The sequence below is a fragment of the Pantherophis guttatus genome, chromosome 6 (assembly GCF_059756535.1).
Source record: "Pantherophis guttatus breed Tessera chromosome 6, ASM5975653v1, whole genome shotgun sequence".
Taxonomy (NCBI): domain Eukaryota; kingdom Metazoa; phylum Chordata; class Lepidosauria; order Squamata; family Colubridae; genus Pantherophis; species Pantherophis guttatus.
The window spans coordinates 4,022,661-4,035,842 of NC_142068.1; the positions used below are offsets into that span (position 1 = coordinate 4,022,661).

At 43.9% G+C, this 13,182-nt stretch overlaps 1 protein-coding gene and 1 long non-coding RNA gene across 2 annotated transcripts in view; one reads left to right on the plus strand and one right to left on the minus strand.

Annotated features, from left to right (window-relative positions):
- NMUR1 (neuromedin U receptor 1) overlaps window positions 1-2,050 on the minus strand; it is a 79,879-nt gene extending 77,829 nt beyond the window's left edge. Inside the window, exon 1 of the mRNA XM_060684934.2 lies at window positions 1,966-2,050. Coding sequence (XP_060540917.2) covers window positions 1,966-2,021 — 56 coding nt within the window. The 5' untranslated portion in view covers window positions 2,022-2,050. The remainder of the gene's footprint in view (window positions 1-1,965) is intronic.
- On the plus strand, window positions 1,983-8,727 carry LOC117658606 (uncharacterized). Its single transcript, XR_004589313.3, has 3 exons — window positions 1,983-2,056; window positions 4,547-4,732; window positions 8,366-8,727. It is a non-coding gene; the product is annotated as an uncharacterized LOC117658606 (long non-coding RNA).
- The last annotated feature ends 4,455 nt before the right edge of the window (window positions 8,728-13,182 follow it).

Genomic DNA, 13,182 nt, shown 5'->3' on the forward strand with positions numbered 1-13,182 from the left:
TAGTGCCAGGGGGCTACCCATCCATTCCAGGAATGAAGCAAAAAAGCCACTTCCACAAAAATACCCAGAGAAGATTCCTTTTCACCTCCAAGAAAACCTGAGGCCACCCTAATTACGCTTTCATTAGTCAGTTTCACCGGATATGGTTATCTTGTTCTGGAGACCCACAACACCTGTTCATACAGGTGTTGTGTTCATACAGGTGTTGTCCAAATAAATCAAGCATATTAGAACTTGGTATCACCTATTGTGTTAAATACTAGACTGCCCAACAAAACCAATTGTGCTGGGCATCTTCAAGGAGATGGGTGTCGAAGTCATTGTAGTGGTTGCAATCACATTATGCCTGTCATAAAGGGCAAGACTTCAACCACACAGGAGTAGCCACCATGCTGACTTTTTTCATTTTTTAATAATCTTTTATAAAAATGGCTTTTCTTTACTTTATATTTTATGTATTAATACTTCCTTATTACTATATATTATAGTTTGTCATAACTGTAGGACTGTTTTGATCCCCTTAGACACTCTTATCTTTTTAATCACTATCTTTTTAGTCTTCTCAACTTTACACATTTGTTTTTCCAATAATTGGAGCTCAAGAGATAGACAGAGTGGTGCAGCAGGAAAGGAGTTGAGACCTAGGAGTTTGAGGATTCTGCATAGTATCTTAGTTTTTCCTAGTCCTGTATTTTTCTGGAGAGAAAGCTGTAATGTTGTTCCTGGGATCTGTTGGAGCCACTTTCCCAGTTTAGGAGCCACGGCTCCAAATGCTCCCTACTTCCATTGGGACCATTTTGGCCTTTATTTCAACATCCGCTTTAGTTCTTCCTTCAGACCTTGGTAATTTTCCAGGTTCTCATACTTCATGCTGCTGCTGTCACTTGGCTCTGCTGTATCCATGGCCACCGTTGTCATCTGGTTCTCGTCAATTACCATGTCTGGTTGATTAGCCAGTACCTACATGACCTTCTGGATTTGGAAGTCCCATGGGATCTTAAGCCTCCATAATTAGTGGTCTCTGTAATTCTGTGGAATCTGCCATCTGAACTTCAGAGGATCTGGTACACATATTCTTATACAAAATGCCCCGTACTTGGTTGTGGAGCTCAGTGTATGCTGTTTCTGCCTACATCTTACACCCTGCCTAACACAGTAGACCCCTGCATCTATGGATCTGGGGCTAAGTGCCTTTTTTGGTGCTGCTACAATCAGTGCCTCAGTGCTCTTTAGTCCCGCCCTTCCCTTTTACTGGTATAATAGTAGAGGTAGAGGTAGAGGTAGAGGTAGAGGTAGAGGTAGAGGTAGAGGTAGAGGTAGAGGTAGAGGTAGGGTAGGGTAGGGTAGGGTAGGGTAGGGTAGGGTAGGGTAGGGTAGGGTAGGGTAGGGTAGGGTAGGGTAGGGTAGAGTAGAGTAGAGTAGAGTAGAGTAGAGTAGAGTAGAGTAGAGTAGAGTAGAGTAGAGTAGAGTACCCGGATTGTGGGGGCAATAAACTGACTTTGTATAAAAAAGACCATCACTTAGGGGGGCCCCCGAAAGCCCTAAACATGTATATACAAAAGTATGAAGGCTATTACTTAACGCATTGTAAGCCACCCTGAATAGAATAGAATAGAATAGGAATTTTTTATTGGCCAAGTGTGATTGGACACATAAGGAATTTGTCGGTGCATATATATGTATTATAATACGTATTATAGATAGATAATATATATATAAATATAAATAAAATAGTGCGGGCCACCCTGACCAAGAGCTTCTGAACCGACTCCGAGGAGCCAGATTCGGCCACAGGCCTCGTTTTATCGCGTCGTGTGAAGCGGCCAACACGCCAACTCCAAGAAGGCACGTGCGCATCCCCGGGCCGCCGGAGAGGCTCTGTCTCCCTCTCTCTTTCCGCCCCCCCCCCCCCATTTCAGCTGCTGCTTCGAGCGAACGGCTCCGGCAGCGGACAACGAAACCCACCAGGGACGACTCCGCCTCGGCCACACGGCCGCTCCAGCGCCCGCCTGAGGCGCCATTTCTGCTCGTTAGTTCAGGCGGGAAAACGAGGCGGGTATGCGCAGCTGTTGCTGGGTGAAATCTGCCGGCTCGGACCAATGGGAGCCTCTCTTGGTGACGTCAGGCGCCCCCCCAATGGCTGTCCTGCCAAACCTTCCAGCCAATCCCACAAGGGGAGGCAATTCCCCTCAGAGAGAGGCCCCGGGAAGGGGAAAAAGGGAAGATGGGCAGAATTTCAAAGGCAACCGCCATTAAAGGACGCCCCCCCCCCTCAGCGCCTTTGTACTGCGGGGCTTAGCTTTTTCAGCGTTGTTGTTTTTTAATTCCCCCGGGGTGGATTCATAAATAAAGTCCCTGGCGCAGAGGAAGCCGCGCCGGGAAACCGTTGGGGGAAGGCAAACCGGCGCGCGCGCGCAAACGGTTGCAACAATTTGGCAAATGGCGGCAAACAGCTTCGCCTCAGGGTTGCTTCCCGCGAGGGTCCGCGTGCCGTTGCGGGTCTCTGGAGAAGGAAAACTCAGCCATTCCATCAATAAGGATTAATAAATAGATGGTTTACAACAGTTGTTTGTCAACCTTGGTCACTTGAAACTCTGTGGACTTCAATTCCCAGAATTCCCTAGCCAGCTATGCTTGCTGGGGAATTCTGGGAGTTGAAGTCCACACATTTTGAGTTAGCCAGGATTAATAAACAACAGTTGTAAACCATCAAGGTATTATTAATCCTTATTGGTGGAATGGCTGAGTTCTCCTTAAATATATAAAAAAAGATTTATTATAATGATTGTATTAAGAAATAAAACCCCTTTGAAAGCTGGGAACTTCTTCCAGATAGGTGGACTTCAAACTCCCAGAATTCTCAGCAATGGTCATGGCAGCTGGGGAATTCTGGGAGTTGAAGTCTATCTATCTTAAAAGTCGTTCAAGTTGAGAAATCCTGATCCAGGCAAATAATACAGGTAGTCCTCGGCTTAGCAGCAGTTCATTAGTGACGGTTCAAAGTTACAACAGCACTTCAAAAAAAGTGACTTAGGACTGTTTTCACATATGAGCGTTGCAGCATCCCCATGGTCACATGATCCAAATTCAGATGCTTGGCAACTGGTTCATATTTATGACGGTTGCAGTGTCCCGGGATCATCAACTCTTGGGACCTTCTGTCAAGCAATGTCAATGGGGAAGCCAGATTCACTTAACAACCATGTTACTAACTGAACAACTGCAATGATTCACTTAACTAGGGCAAGAAAGGTTGTAAAATGGGGCAAAACTCACTTAACAAATGTCTCAAAAAGAGAAATTTGGGGCTCAATTGTGGTCATAAGTCGAGGACTACCTGTACAGTTTTCTTGAAAGTTACCTAGCATCTGAGGCTATTTCTGGTCATCCATGATCCTTAATTGCAACTCCAGGAACTTCTACTTATTCGTGGTCAATCTTTTTCATTGCCAGGATCCAATTTGGATGTGGCAAAAACTATAGAAGTTGGTGCTCCCAAGCTCTGGTGCATTCCATAATCCACAGCCATCTCAGCTATGCTGGTTTGGAATTATGTGACTCCCAGCCTCTCTGGAGGATAGCAGGTTTACCTGGAAGTAAAGAGTTAAGGGAGCTTAACTTGTGGTTAACTGGGTAAGCAAGCCTAGCTGCAAACTCTCTTTTCCAAGAGGTGATTCTGCTACTCAGTCCTAGAGTTTCCTAGTGGTCTCCCATCCAATTACAGTTAGTCCTCAAATTCTGACCACAATTGGGTCCAAAACTTCCGTTGTTAAGCAAGATAGTTAAGTGAGCTTTGTCCCATTTTGAGACCTTTCTTGCCACAGTTGTTAAGTGAATCACTGCAGTTGTTAAGTTAGTAACACAGTTGTTAAATTAATCTGCACTGTTATTAACATCAACTGCCTGCAATTACTGCAAGTTCGAATCTCACCAGGCTCAAGGTCAACTCAGCCTTCCATCCTTTCTAAGGTAGGTAAAATGAGGACCCAGTTTGTGGGGGCAATAAGCTGACTTTGTATAAATATACAAAAGTATGAAGGCTGTTGCTTAACACATTGTAAGCCGCCCTGAGTCTCCGGAGAAGGGCGGCATATAAATTAAAGCAAAAAAAAAAAATCTGACTTTGCTTATCAGGAAGTCCCAAAATGTGATCATGTGAATCCGGGACACTGCAAACCATCATAAACACATGCTCGTTGCCAAGCATCCAAATTTTGATCATGTGACTGTAGGGATGCTACAATGGTTGTAACAATCATTAAGTCACTTTTTTCAGTACCATTGTAACTTTAGTCACTAAACGAATAGTTGTAAGTCAAGGATTTCTTGGATGTCTCCGGTTAGCTTGAAAAAGTCAGCCATGGTGAGCCAGGCTGGGAAAAGCTCCCTTCGTCTTTTTTTAAAGTTTTTTTTTTTTTAAACATAATCTTGTTCTTATTTTTCGTTTGAATTTTGTTTTGCTTTTAACTTCTGGGCCACTTTCTTCAATACCCTGAATCTGTTTTATTCGAATTCAACCATTTTCTACGTTCATCAAATTACCAAGAGAGCGCTGGTTCATATGCATGGCCAACTACAGAAACCATAACCGAGGTCATCACTAACCAAGATGAACTTCCTGAGGAAATGCAGCTGCTAATACGAGTTCTCTCAAGCCATTATTTGAGCCATCCTGGTAGGAAGACGTCTTCCCCTACCTCTCTTCATGGTTCAGCTCAGACAACGAACTATGGTTAGTATAGTCGTCCATCATTCTTATCCCAGTTCCTGAATTAACCTCTCTTCTGGATCGACACCATACATGGCATCTAACTAGGCCTTTATCATCCCCTCTTAAAGATGTTGTGTGAACTGACTCCAGTGATGGTTGCCTTACTGAGAGGAGCGGAGAAAACCCGAGTTGTGGTGTTATTTCGAGAGAGGCCAGCAGATGGTGCTGTTGATTCACACACAGCGCAGCCATCTCCCGAGCTTCTGGCAGCCAGAGGGAAGGTGTGAGCTTGGCAACTGTCTGGATGCTTGCCAGATCGCTTGAAGCTTTGCTCCTGTGAAAGGCTCTCCTGGTCTCCAGGGGAAAGAGGAGCTGCTGTTTTGTACACAGAGGCTGCTTCTCTCCAACTCTTTGTAAAGCAGCCGTTGCTAGGTGGAGTGTGGCAACCGCAGGATGACAGCACCACAAGAGCAGCAGAAAACAACAAGCCCGGCATTGAACCCAGAAGCTGATGGTTGCATTCACAAAACCCAGCAACTGCATTAACCCATTTCCAAGATTTGCATGAGATCGAGAACCTTACATTATTTCAAGAGGCTGGGTTTGCACAGCGCACTAAGCTACCGCAACCACCAAAGAGAGATAAGCATGTTGTGTGAACATGCCTCCTTAAGTCTTTTCCTGATGTGGTTAAGTGTGTTGATCAAACACAGCCCCCAAAGTCAGCCTGGAGCTGGGAGGATTCGAATCAAACATCCCTTTTGTTGTCAGCCAAATTTCCCTAATCATTGTGGTCTGACTGAGGCAACTCCCCTAGAGTCAGGCCGGTGCCTTTTGGAGTTTGCTCTAATTCCATACTATAATATACTACAAGTAGTCCTCAACTTATGACCACAATTGAGCCTAAAATTTATGTTGCTAAGTGAGAAACTTGTTAAGTGAGTTTTGTCCCATTTTACGACTTTTCTTTGCCACACTTGTTAAGCGAATCGCAGCAGTTTTTAAATTAGTAACATGGTTGTTAAGTGAAACTTATTTATTTATTTATTTATTAGTTCAATTTATATGCCGCCCTCCTCCGAAGACTCAGGGCGGCTTACAATGCACTTGTAGCAATAGCCTTCATTCTTTTGTATATACCTGCTTATTAGGGCTTTTGGCCCCCCCTAAGCGGTGTTTCTACAAAGTCAGCTTATTGCCCCCACAATCCGGGTCCTCAATTTACCTACCTCGGAAGGATGGAAGGCTGAGTCAACCTTGAGCCTGGTGAGATTCGAACTCGCACTAATTGCAGGCAGCTGGCAGCTAAGTGTTACTTAACAGCACTTTAGTCCACTGCATCACCACGGCTCTTAAACTGGTTTTGCCATTGACTTGGCTTGTCGGAAGGTCGCAAAAGGGAGACACATGACCCCAGGGGCCCTGCAACCGTCATAAATGTGAGCCAGGTGTCAAGCATCTGAATGTAAATCAGGTGACCATGGAGATGCTACAACGATCGTTAAGTGTGAAACAAGTCACTTTTTTTCAAGGCTGTTCAAACGATCACTATGCTAATTGTTGTCAGTCAAGGACTACCTGTATAATAATATTAATAGAGAGGGAGGCATCCTTGAAAGTTTTCAGATTTCGTTAGACGAAGCCAGCAAGGCTGAAACACCACCCCCAACTTGTGTTTTGACACAGGATGATGGATTATGAGTCATCATGACACCGGTTGCTGTTTTAAAAGTTAACTATTTTTAAAATATTCAAATTACAGGCATTGAAAGTTGTATTAGTAGAGGGCTATTTTTCACCCAAGCTATATAACAAGCTATATAGTTCAACTAAAACAGAGAAGCTGCAGAGAATGGAAGGGAATGGAATGGAATGGAATAGAATAGAATACCCTGTTTCCCAAAAAATAAGACATCCCCTGATAATAAGCCCAATCAGGCTTTTGAGTGCATGGCAATAAGGCCAAACGCTTATTTCAGGGTTCAAAAAAATATAAGACAGGGTCTTATTTTCAGGGAAACACGGTAGAATAGAATAGAATAGAATAGATTAGAATAGAATAGAATAGAATAGAATAGAATAGAATAGAATAGAAAAGAAAATATGGAATAGAATAGAATAGAAAATATGGAATGGAATGGAATAGAATAGAATAGAATAGAATAGAATAGAATAGAATAGAATAGAATAGAATAGAAAATATGGAATAGAATAGAATAGAATAGAAAATATGGAATGGAATAGAATAGAATAGAATAGAATAGAATAGAATAGAATAGAATAGAATAGAAAATATGGAATGGAATGGAATGGAATAGAAGAGAATAGAATAGAATAGAATAGAATAGAATAGAATAGAATAGAATAGAATAGAATAGAAAATATGGAATAGAATAGAATAGAATAGAATAGAATAGAATAGAATAGAATAGAATAGAATAGAAAATATGGAATAGAATAGAATAGAATAGAAAATATGGAATGGAATAGAATAGAAGAGAATAGAATAGAACAGAATAGAATAGAACAGAACAAATTAAAGAGTAGAGTAGAGTAAATGAGTAGAACAGAACAGAACAGAAGAGAAGAGAATAGGTGATGGGACAGGACGGAACAGAACAGAACAGGGTTCCCCAACCTCCAGATTATGGACTGGCACCAGGCTGCAGCATGTCAGCAACCAGGCCGCACAAACAAGCAAAGCCCCAGGGTGCAGGCAGCACACAAAACCGCCCCCACCCAGGTCTGTGGAAGTATCTTTCTCCCCGGAACCGGTTCCTGGCGCCCAAAAGGTTGGGGGGCTGCTGGAATAGAATCCGGAGGGCTTCCAGTCCAACCCACTGCCTCGTTCAGCCCTTACTAGAAAAGGTGCACTTGTGGAAAGCTTCAATAATTCAGTAACCATTGTGCAAATGCAGCTGCAGTGTGGCGGAAACATTCCCACAAGGCGCGAGATGATTGCTGAATCTTGAATGTGGGAGATCATCAGTTTCCCCAGCAACAAACTGCAGGGAACATGAAATGCACCGATAATCCAGAACTCTCAACCGCAAAAATATAATAGAGCAATATGAGGTTTTGTTAGCATGAAGCTCCCACCAGATGGCAGCACGGAGCACCACCTGGATCATAGAATACAAGAATCAGGAAAAGCCCTTTGCGGGACAGGTAGTCCTCCATTCGTTTAGTGACGGTTGTTCAGAGTTACAACAGTACTGAAAAAAGTGACTTATGACCATTTTCCACACTTACGACGGTGGCAGCATCCCCGTGATCAAAATTCAGATGCTTGGCAACTGACTCATATTTATGACGGTTGCGGTGTCCCGAGGTCATGCGATCAGCTTCTGTGACCTTTTGACAACTAGTCAATGGGGAAGCCAGATTCACTTAACAACCATCTTACTAACTTAACGACTGCAGCGATTCACTTAGACACCGTGGCAAGAAAATTCGGAAAATGGGACAAAACTCACATAGCCACTGTCTTGCTTAGCAACAGAAATTTTGGACTCAATTGTGGTCATAAGTCACAATTTTACTTCAATAGGTCACCTTTAATTCATTTTTTTTCCTTTTTAACACAAAAGCCACCTTTTTCTACCTCTTCATTTCTGGTCTTGTTGCTGAGCTCTCTTCTCCCTCCAAAAACAGAATCCCTCTGGAAAGAAACCCATTGAGTGCTGTGGATGTGTCCCTGGCATCACTTGAAAGAAAGAAAGAAAGAAATTAGCAAATCCTAATTCTGCCCTGGCCTACCTGTCTGGGTTGTTGAGAGGATCGAATAAAAAACCCAAGGATCAATTTCCCTTTGCAGTGTTTTTTTTTTTTTCTTTGTTTCATTTAGTAATGATTTATAATTTCATTTCATTTCATTTAGGAACAATTTATAATGCCTTGGTGAGACCACATTTGGAATACAACATCCAGTTTTGGTCGCTATGATACACATAAGATGTTGAGACTCTGGAAAGAGTGCAGAGAAGAGCAACAAAGAGGATTAGGCAGCTAGAGGGTAAAACATAGAAACAACAGTTGCAGGAATTGGATATGCCTAGTTTAATGAAAAGGAGGACTAGGGGAGACATGATAGCAGCCTTCCAATATTTGAGGGGGCTTCCCCAAAGAAGAGAGGAGTCAAGCTGTTCTGGAAAGCACCTGAGGGCAGGTCGAGAAGCAACAGATGGAAACTAATCCAGGAGAGAAGTACCCTGGAACTAAGGAGAAATTTCCCGACAGTTAGAACAATTAATCCGTGGAACAGCTTCCCTCCAGATGTTGGGGCTGCTCCAACACTGGAGGTTTTAAAGAAGAGACTGGACAACCATTCGTCTGAAATGGTTTAGGGTCTCCTGCTGAAGCAGGGGGTTGGACTAGAAGACCTCTGAGGTCCCTTCCGACTCTTTTATGTACACTGAGAGCCTATGTACCAAGACAAATTCCTTCTGTGCCCAATCACACTTGGCCAATAAAAAATTTCTATTCTATTCTGTTCTATTCTATTCTATTCTATTCTATTCTATTCTATTCTATTCTATTCTATTCTATTCTATTCTATTCTATTCTATTCTTTTTCTGTTTTCGAAGTATTTAATTCTGCCCTGAACCTCTCTTGTCAGGGTATCAGCCATGAAGCAGAAAAGGAATTATCTCAGCAGCCTGCTTGGAAATCTCCCTTGGTGCCCGGGTGGGGGGGGGGACAGAAGGCTCCAGACTCCCCCTCCCACCCCAATGCAAAGAAAGGCTGAATAGCAGCAGCCTTCTCTGGGGAGGGAGCCATTAGGGGTGCAGATGGATTTATAGGGGGGCTGGGCAAATGGCCAACAAAGCCCCCCAGGCCTTTGCAAATGGCAGGGCCTCCCCCTCCTCCCTCCCTGGTTTTATAGGGCATCTGTGTCCTTTGAAGGCTTGTAGAAACAGAGGCCGTAAAATGTCACCATCTGGGCCATCAAAGGCCCCAGAAAGACAGCCTTTGTTCCCGCCTGAGCCCTCTCCTGGCTGCACAAAAGACTCCGTTTCGGGGAGCTCTGCACCCCGCTAAATTCTAGAGGCGTTCTTCTCCTTGGTCTGACCCCGTGCATTGGGGGGGGGGCTGGGTTCTCAGCAGCAATTGCAAGGAGAAATGCCTCTGCCCATGCGAAGACTGCGCATGCTGCCCCGATAGCGAGGAACAACCCCCCCCCCGAGTTTTGGGGGAGGAAGGAGAAAAAGCGTCCCCCAGTATTCTGTCCTGCAAATGTTTTAGACCAGGGGTCTCCAATCTTGGCAACTTTAAGCCTGGTGGACTTCAATTCCCAGAATTCCCCAGCCGGCTTAAAGTTCCCAAGGTTGGAGAGCCCTGTTTTAGACAACAACATTCAGGATGCCTGGTGGGCCTAGGCAACAGCTTGGAATTCTGGGAGATGTAGTCTGTGGCATCTGGAAAGAGACCAGGTAGGAGATGGTCAACTCTGCAACATAAATGGGGATGGTCAGGTTTGCAGGACAAAGGCACCTTTCCAGCAACCACCTGAGAAGACTGCACCAAGGAGGAAAGTGTCCAGGGAGGCCCTATAATTGCCCTGGGATTGTTCAGGTGTGCAACACAATAAGGTCACCTGTCTTCTCCAAACGGTCAAAGAATATCTCAGAACGAAGCCTGTGTAATTTTCTGCCGCGGTTTTTATTCTTTCCAAGTAGAGAGGACAACATCTGGAAATAAATGAAGGTGAAGAAAAAGGAAGAAGAAGGAAGGAAGGAAGGAAGGAAGGAAAGAAGGAAGGAAAAGAAAAAGAAGGGAGGAATGGAAAGAAAGAAAAGGGAGGGAGGGAAGGAAGGAAGGAAAAGAAAAGGGAAGAGGGAGGGAGAGAGGAAGGAATGGAAAGGAAAGAAAAAAGAAAAAAGGAGAGGGGAGGGAGGAGAAGGAAGGAAAGAAGGAAAAAAGAAGGGAAGAGGAAAGAAAACACGGGCTCAAAAGCGAGTTGGATCTCATCAGATGCTGCGGAGGAGAGAAAAGGCCACGTTTCGTTCTCCACCACATCCCTCTGGGAACAGCAATGGAGCAGCAGCCAAGACCCTCCCAAGCGCTCTTTTCTGAGCCCCCTGACCCAGAGCACGCTCTCCCCTGAAGGGGTGGGAAAACTCCCACAGTTCTCCTTTGCTTGGTGTAAGCTCCAGTGGCGCCAAGTTTTTGCAGGCCTCGTCGAGTCTCTGCCACGGGTCTGTGACTCACCAAAAGTTGCCACGATATTAAAAAAAAAAGTGTTGAGATTCTAGAAAGAGCCTGGAGAAGAGCAACAAAGATAATCAGAGGGCTGGAAGCTAAAACATACGAAGAACGGTTGCAGGAACTGGGTAGGTCCTGTCTAGTGAAAAGAAGGACTAGGGGTGGCATGACAGCAATATCTCAGGGGCTGCCCCAAAGAAAAGGGGCTCAACTATTCTCCAAAGCACTTGAAGGCAGGACTAGAAGCAACAGATGGAAACTAATCAAGGAGAGAAGCAACCTAGAACTAAGGAGAAATTTCCTGACAGTGAGGACAATTAACCAGTGGAACCGCTTGCCACAAGAAGTTGTGGGTGCTCCAACACTGGAGGCTTTTAAGAAGAGATTGGGCAGCCATTTGTCTGAAATGGTATATAGAATCTCTTGCTTGAGAGGGGGGTTGGACTAGAAGACCTCCAAGGTCCCTTCCCGCTCTGTTATCCTGCTAACAGGCCTCTCTCCCTTCCCTTCTGCACCTGAAGGTTGCCTGGTGCACCGAGAAAGGAATCTCGTAGCTAGTTGGCTGCGGATCCCGCGGGAAGGAATCTTGGCTTGCAAGGGGGAGATCTGGCAGCCAAATAACCACCCACTCCTCTCGAACAAGAAACGGCCTGCTCTTCCATTTCACTGAAGGGTAAGAATGGGAAAAATTCAAGGCCTGCTTTGCTACCTCCTGGCAGGTGATTGGTATGGTATTCCCAGCCTCCATTCCCACACAACTTGGATCCTAAACCAACCAGCTGCCCTGCGTTCAGAAGTTCCCATGAACAAGGTTTATACTTACTTGAAGGTGGGTGGACTTCAATTCCCAGAATTCCCCAGCCAGCCATGCTGGCTGGGGAATTCTGGGAGTTGAAGTCCACCCGTCTTTCAAGGCGCCAAGCTTAAGAAACACTGCATTGCACGATCGCTCCAATTGAGCTCCCCATAACTGGTGGGAGGAGAGGAAGACTATCCTCAAAACAGCGGGATCTATAAAAAAGGTGCTTTTTTTTTTCTTTCAAGAGGCAAACTGGATTTTCTGGTTTTTCTTTGAAGACCTTTCGCTTCTCATCCAAGAAGCTTCTTCAGCTCTGACTGGGTGGTGAGGAATGGAACCATAAGCTGGATGACTGAGAATCGCTACAGGCTTTTAGCTGTACAATTTGGGATGGACAGCCTTGGAAGGGTGTGGGAGTGAGAATGGATTTCCAGAGGAAAAAAATTGCAGGCTACAGGAATCATTTGCACCACTTCAGGTGACCCAGAGGACACAGATAAATCTCCAAATGGCCTCAACGACCCTCTCAAAGGATGCATATGACCAGCTTTTTCTGCAAGGAGGAAATAAATCCTTCTGTTCCCCACTATCCAGTCAGAGTTGAAGAAGCTTAATAATAATAATAATAATAATAATAATAATAATAATAATAATAATAATAATAATAATAATAATAATAATTTTAGAGAATGAGAAACTCAAGATCTTGTGGGACTTTAGGATTCAGACTGACAGGCACTTGGTCCACAACACACCTGACATACCAATAGTTGAAAAGAAAAAGGTATGGTTCATTGACATTGCAATACCTGGTGATGCACGGATTGAAGATAAGCAGCAAGAAAAAATCACAAAGTACCGGGGATTTGCAAATTGAAGTTGAGCGACTGTGCAAAAAGAAATCGTGTGTTGTCCCGATTGTAATTGGAGCCCTCGGAGCAATACCCAAAGGGCTACCCCGCTATTTAGAAATTCTAGATTTGCCGGACTTGAACATTTTGACTCTACAAAAAACCACCTTACTCGGAACAGCTTACATCCTCCGACGATACCTTAACAGTTCCTAGGTCCTTGGTTAGGACTCGAGCTGCTGAGCTATTAACCAGCCTCAAAGGCTGTGAATCTCACTAAAGATTAACTTATTATTATTATTATTATTATTATTATTATTATTATTATTATTATTTTGACTTACTCAGAACAGCTTACATCCTCCGACGATACCTTAACCGTTCCTAGGTCCTTGGTTAGGACTCGAGCTGCTGAGCTATTAACCAGCCTCAAAGGTTGTGAATCTCACTAAAGATTAAATAATAATAATAATAATAATAATAATAATAATAATAATAATAATAATAATAATAATAATTTTATTTATATACCGCCCTTCTCCCGAAGGACTCGGGGCGGTGTACAGCCAGAATTAAAACATAAATATACAGATATCATGGTTAAAATTAATTAAAA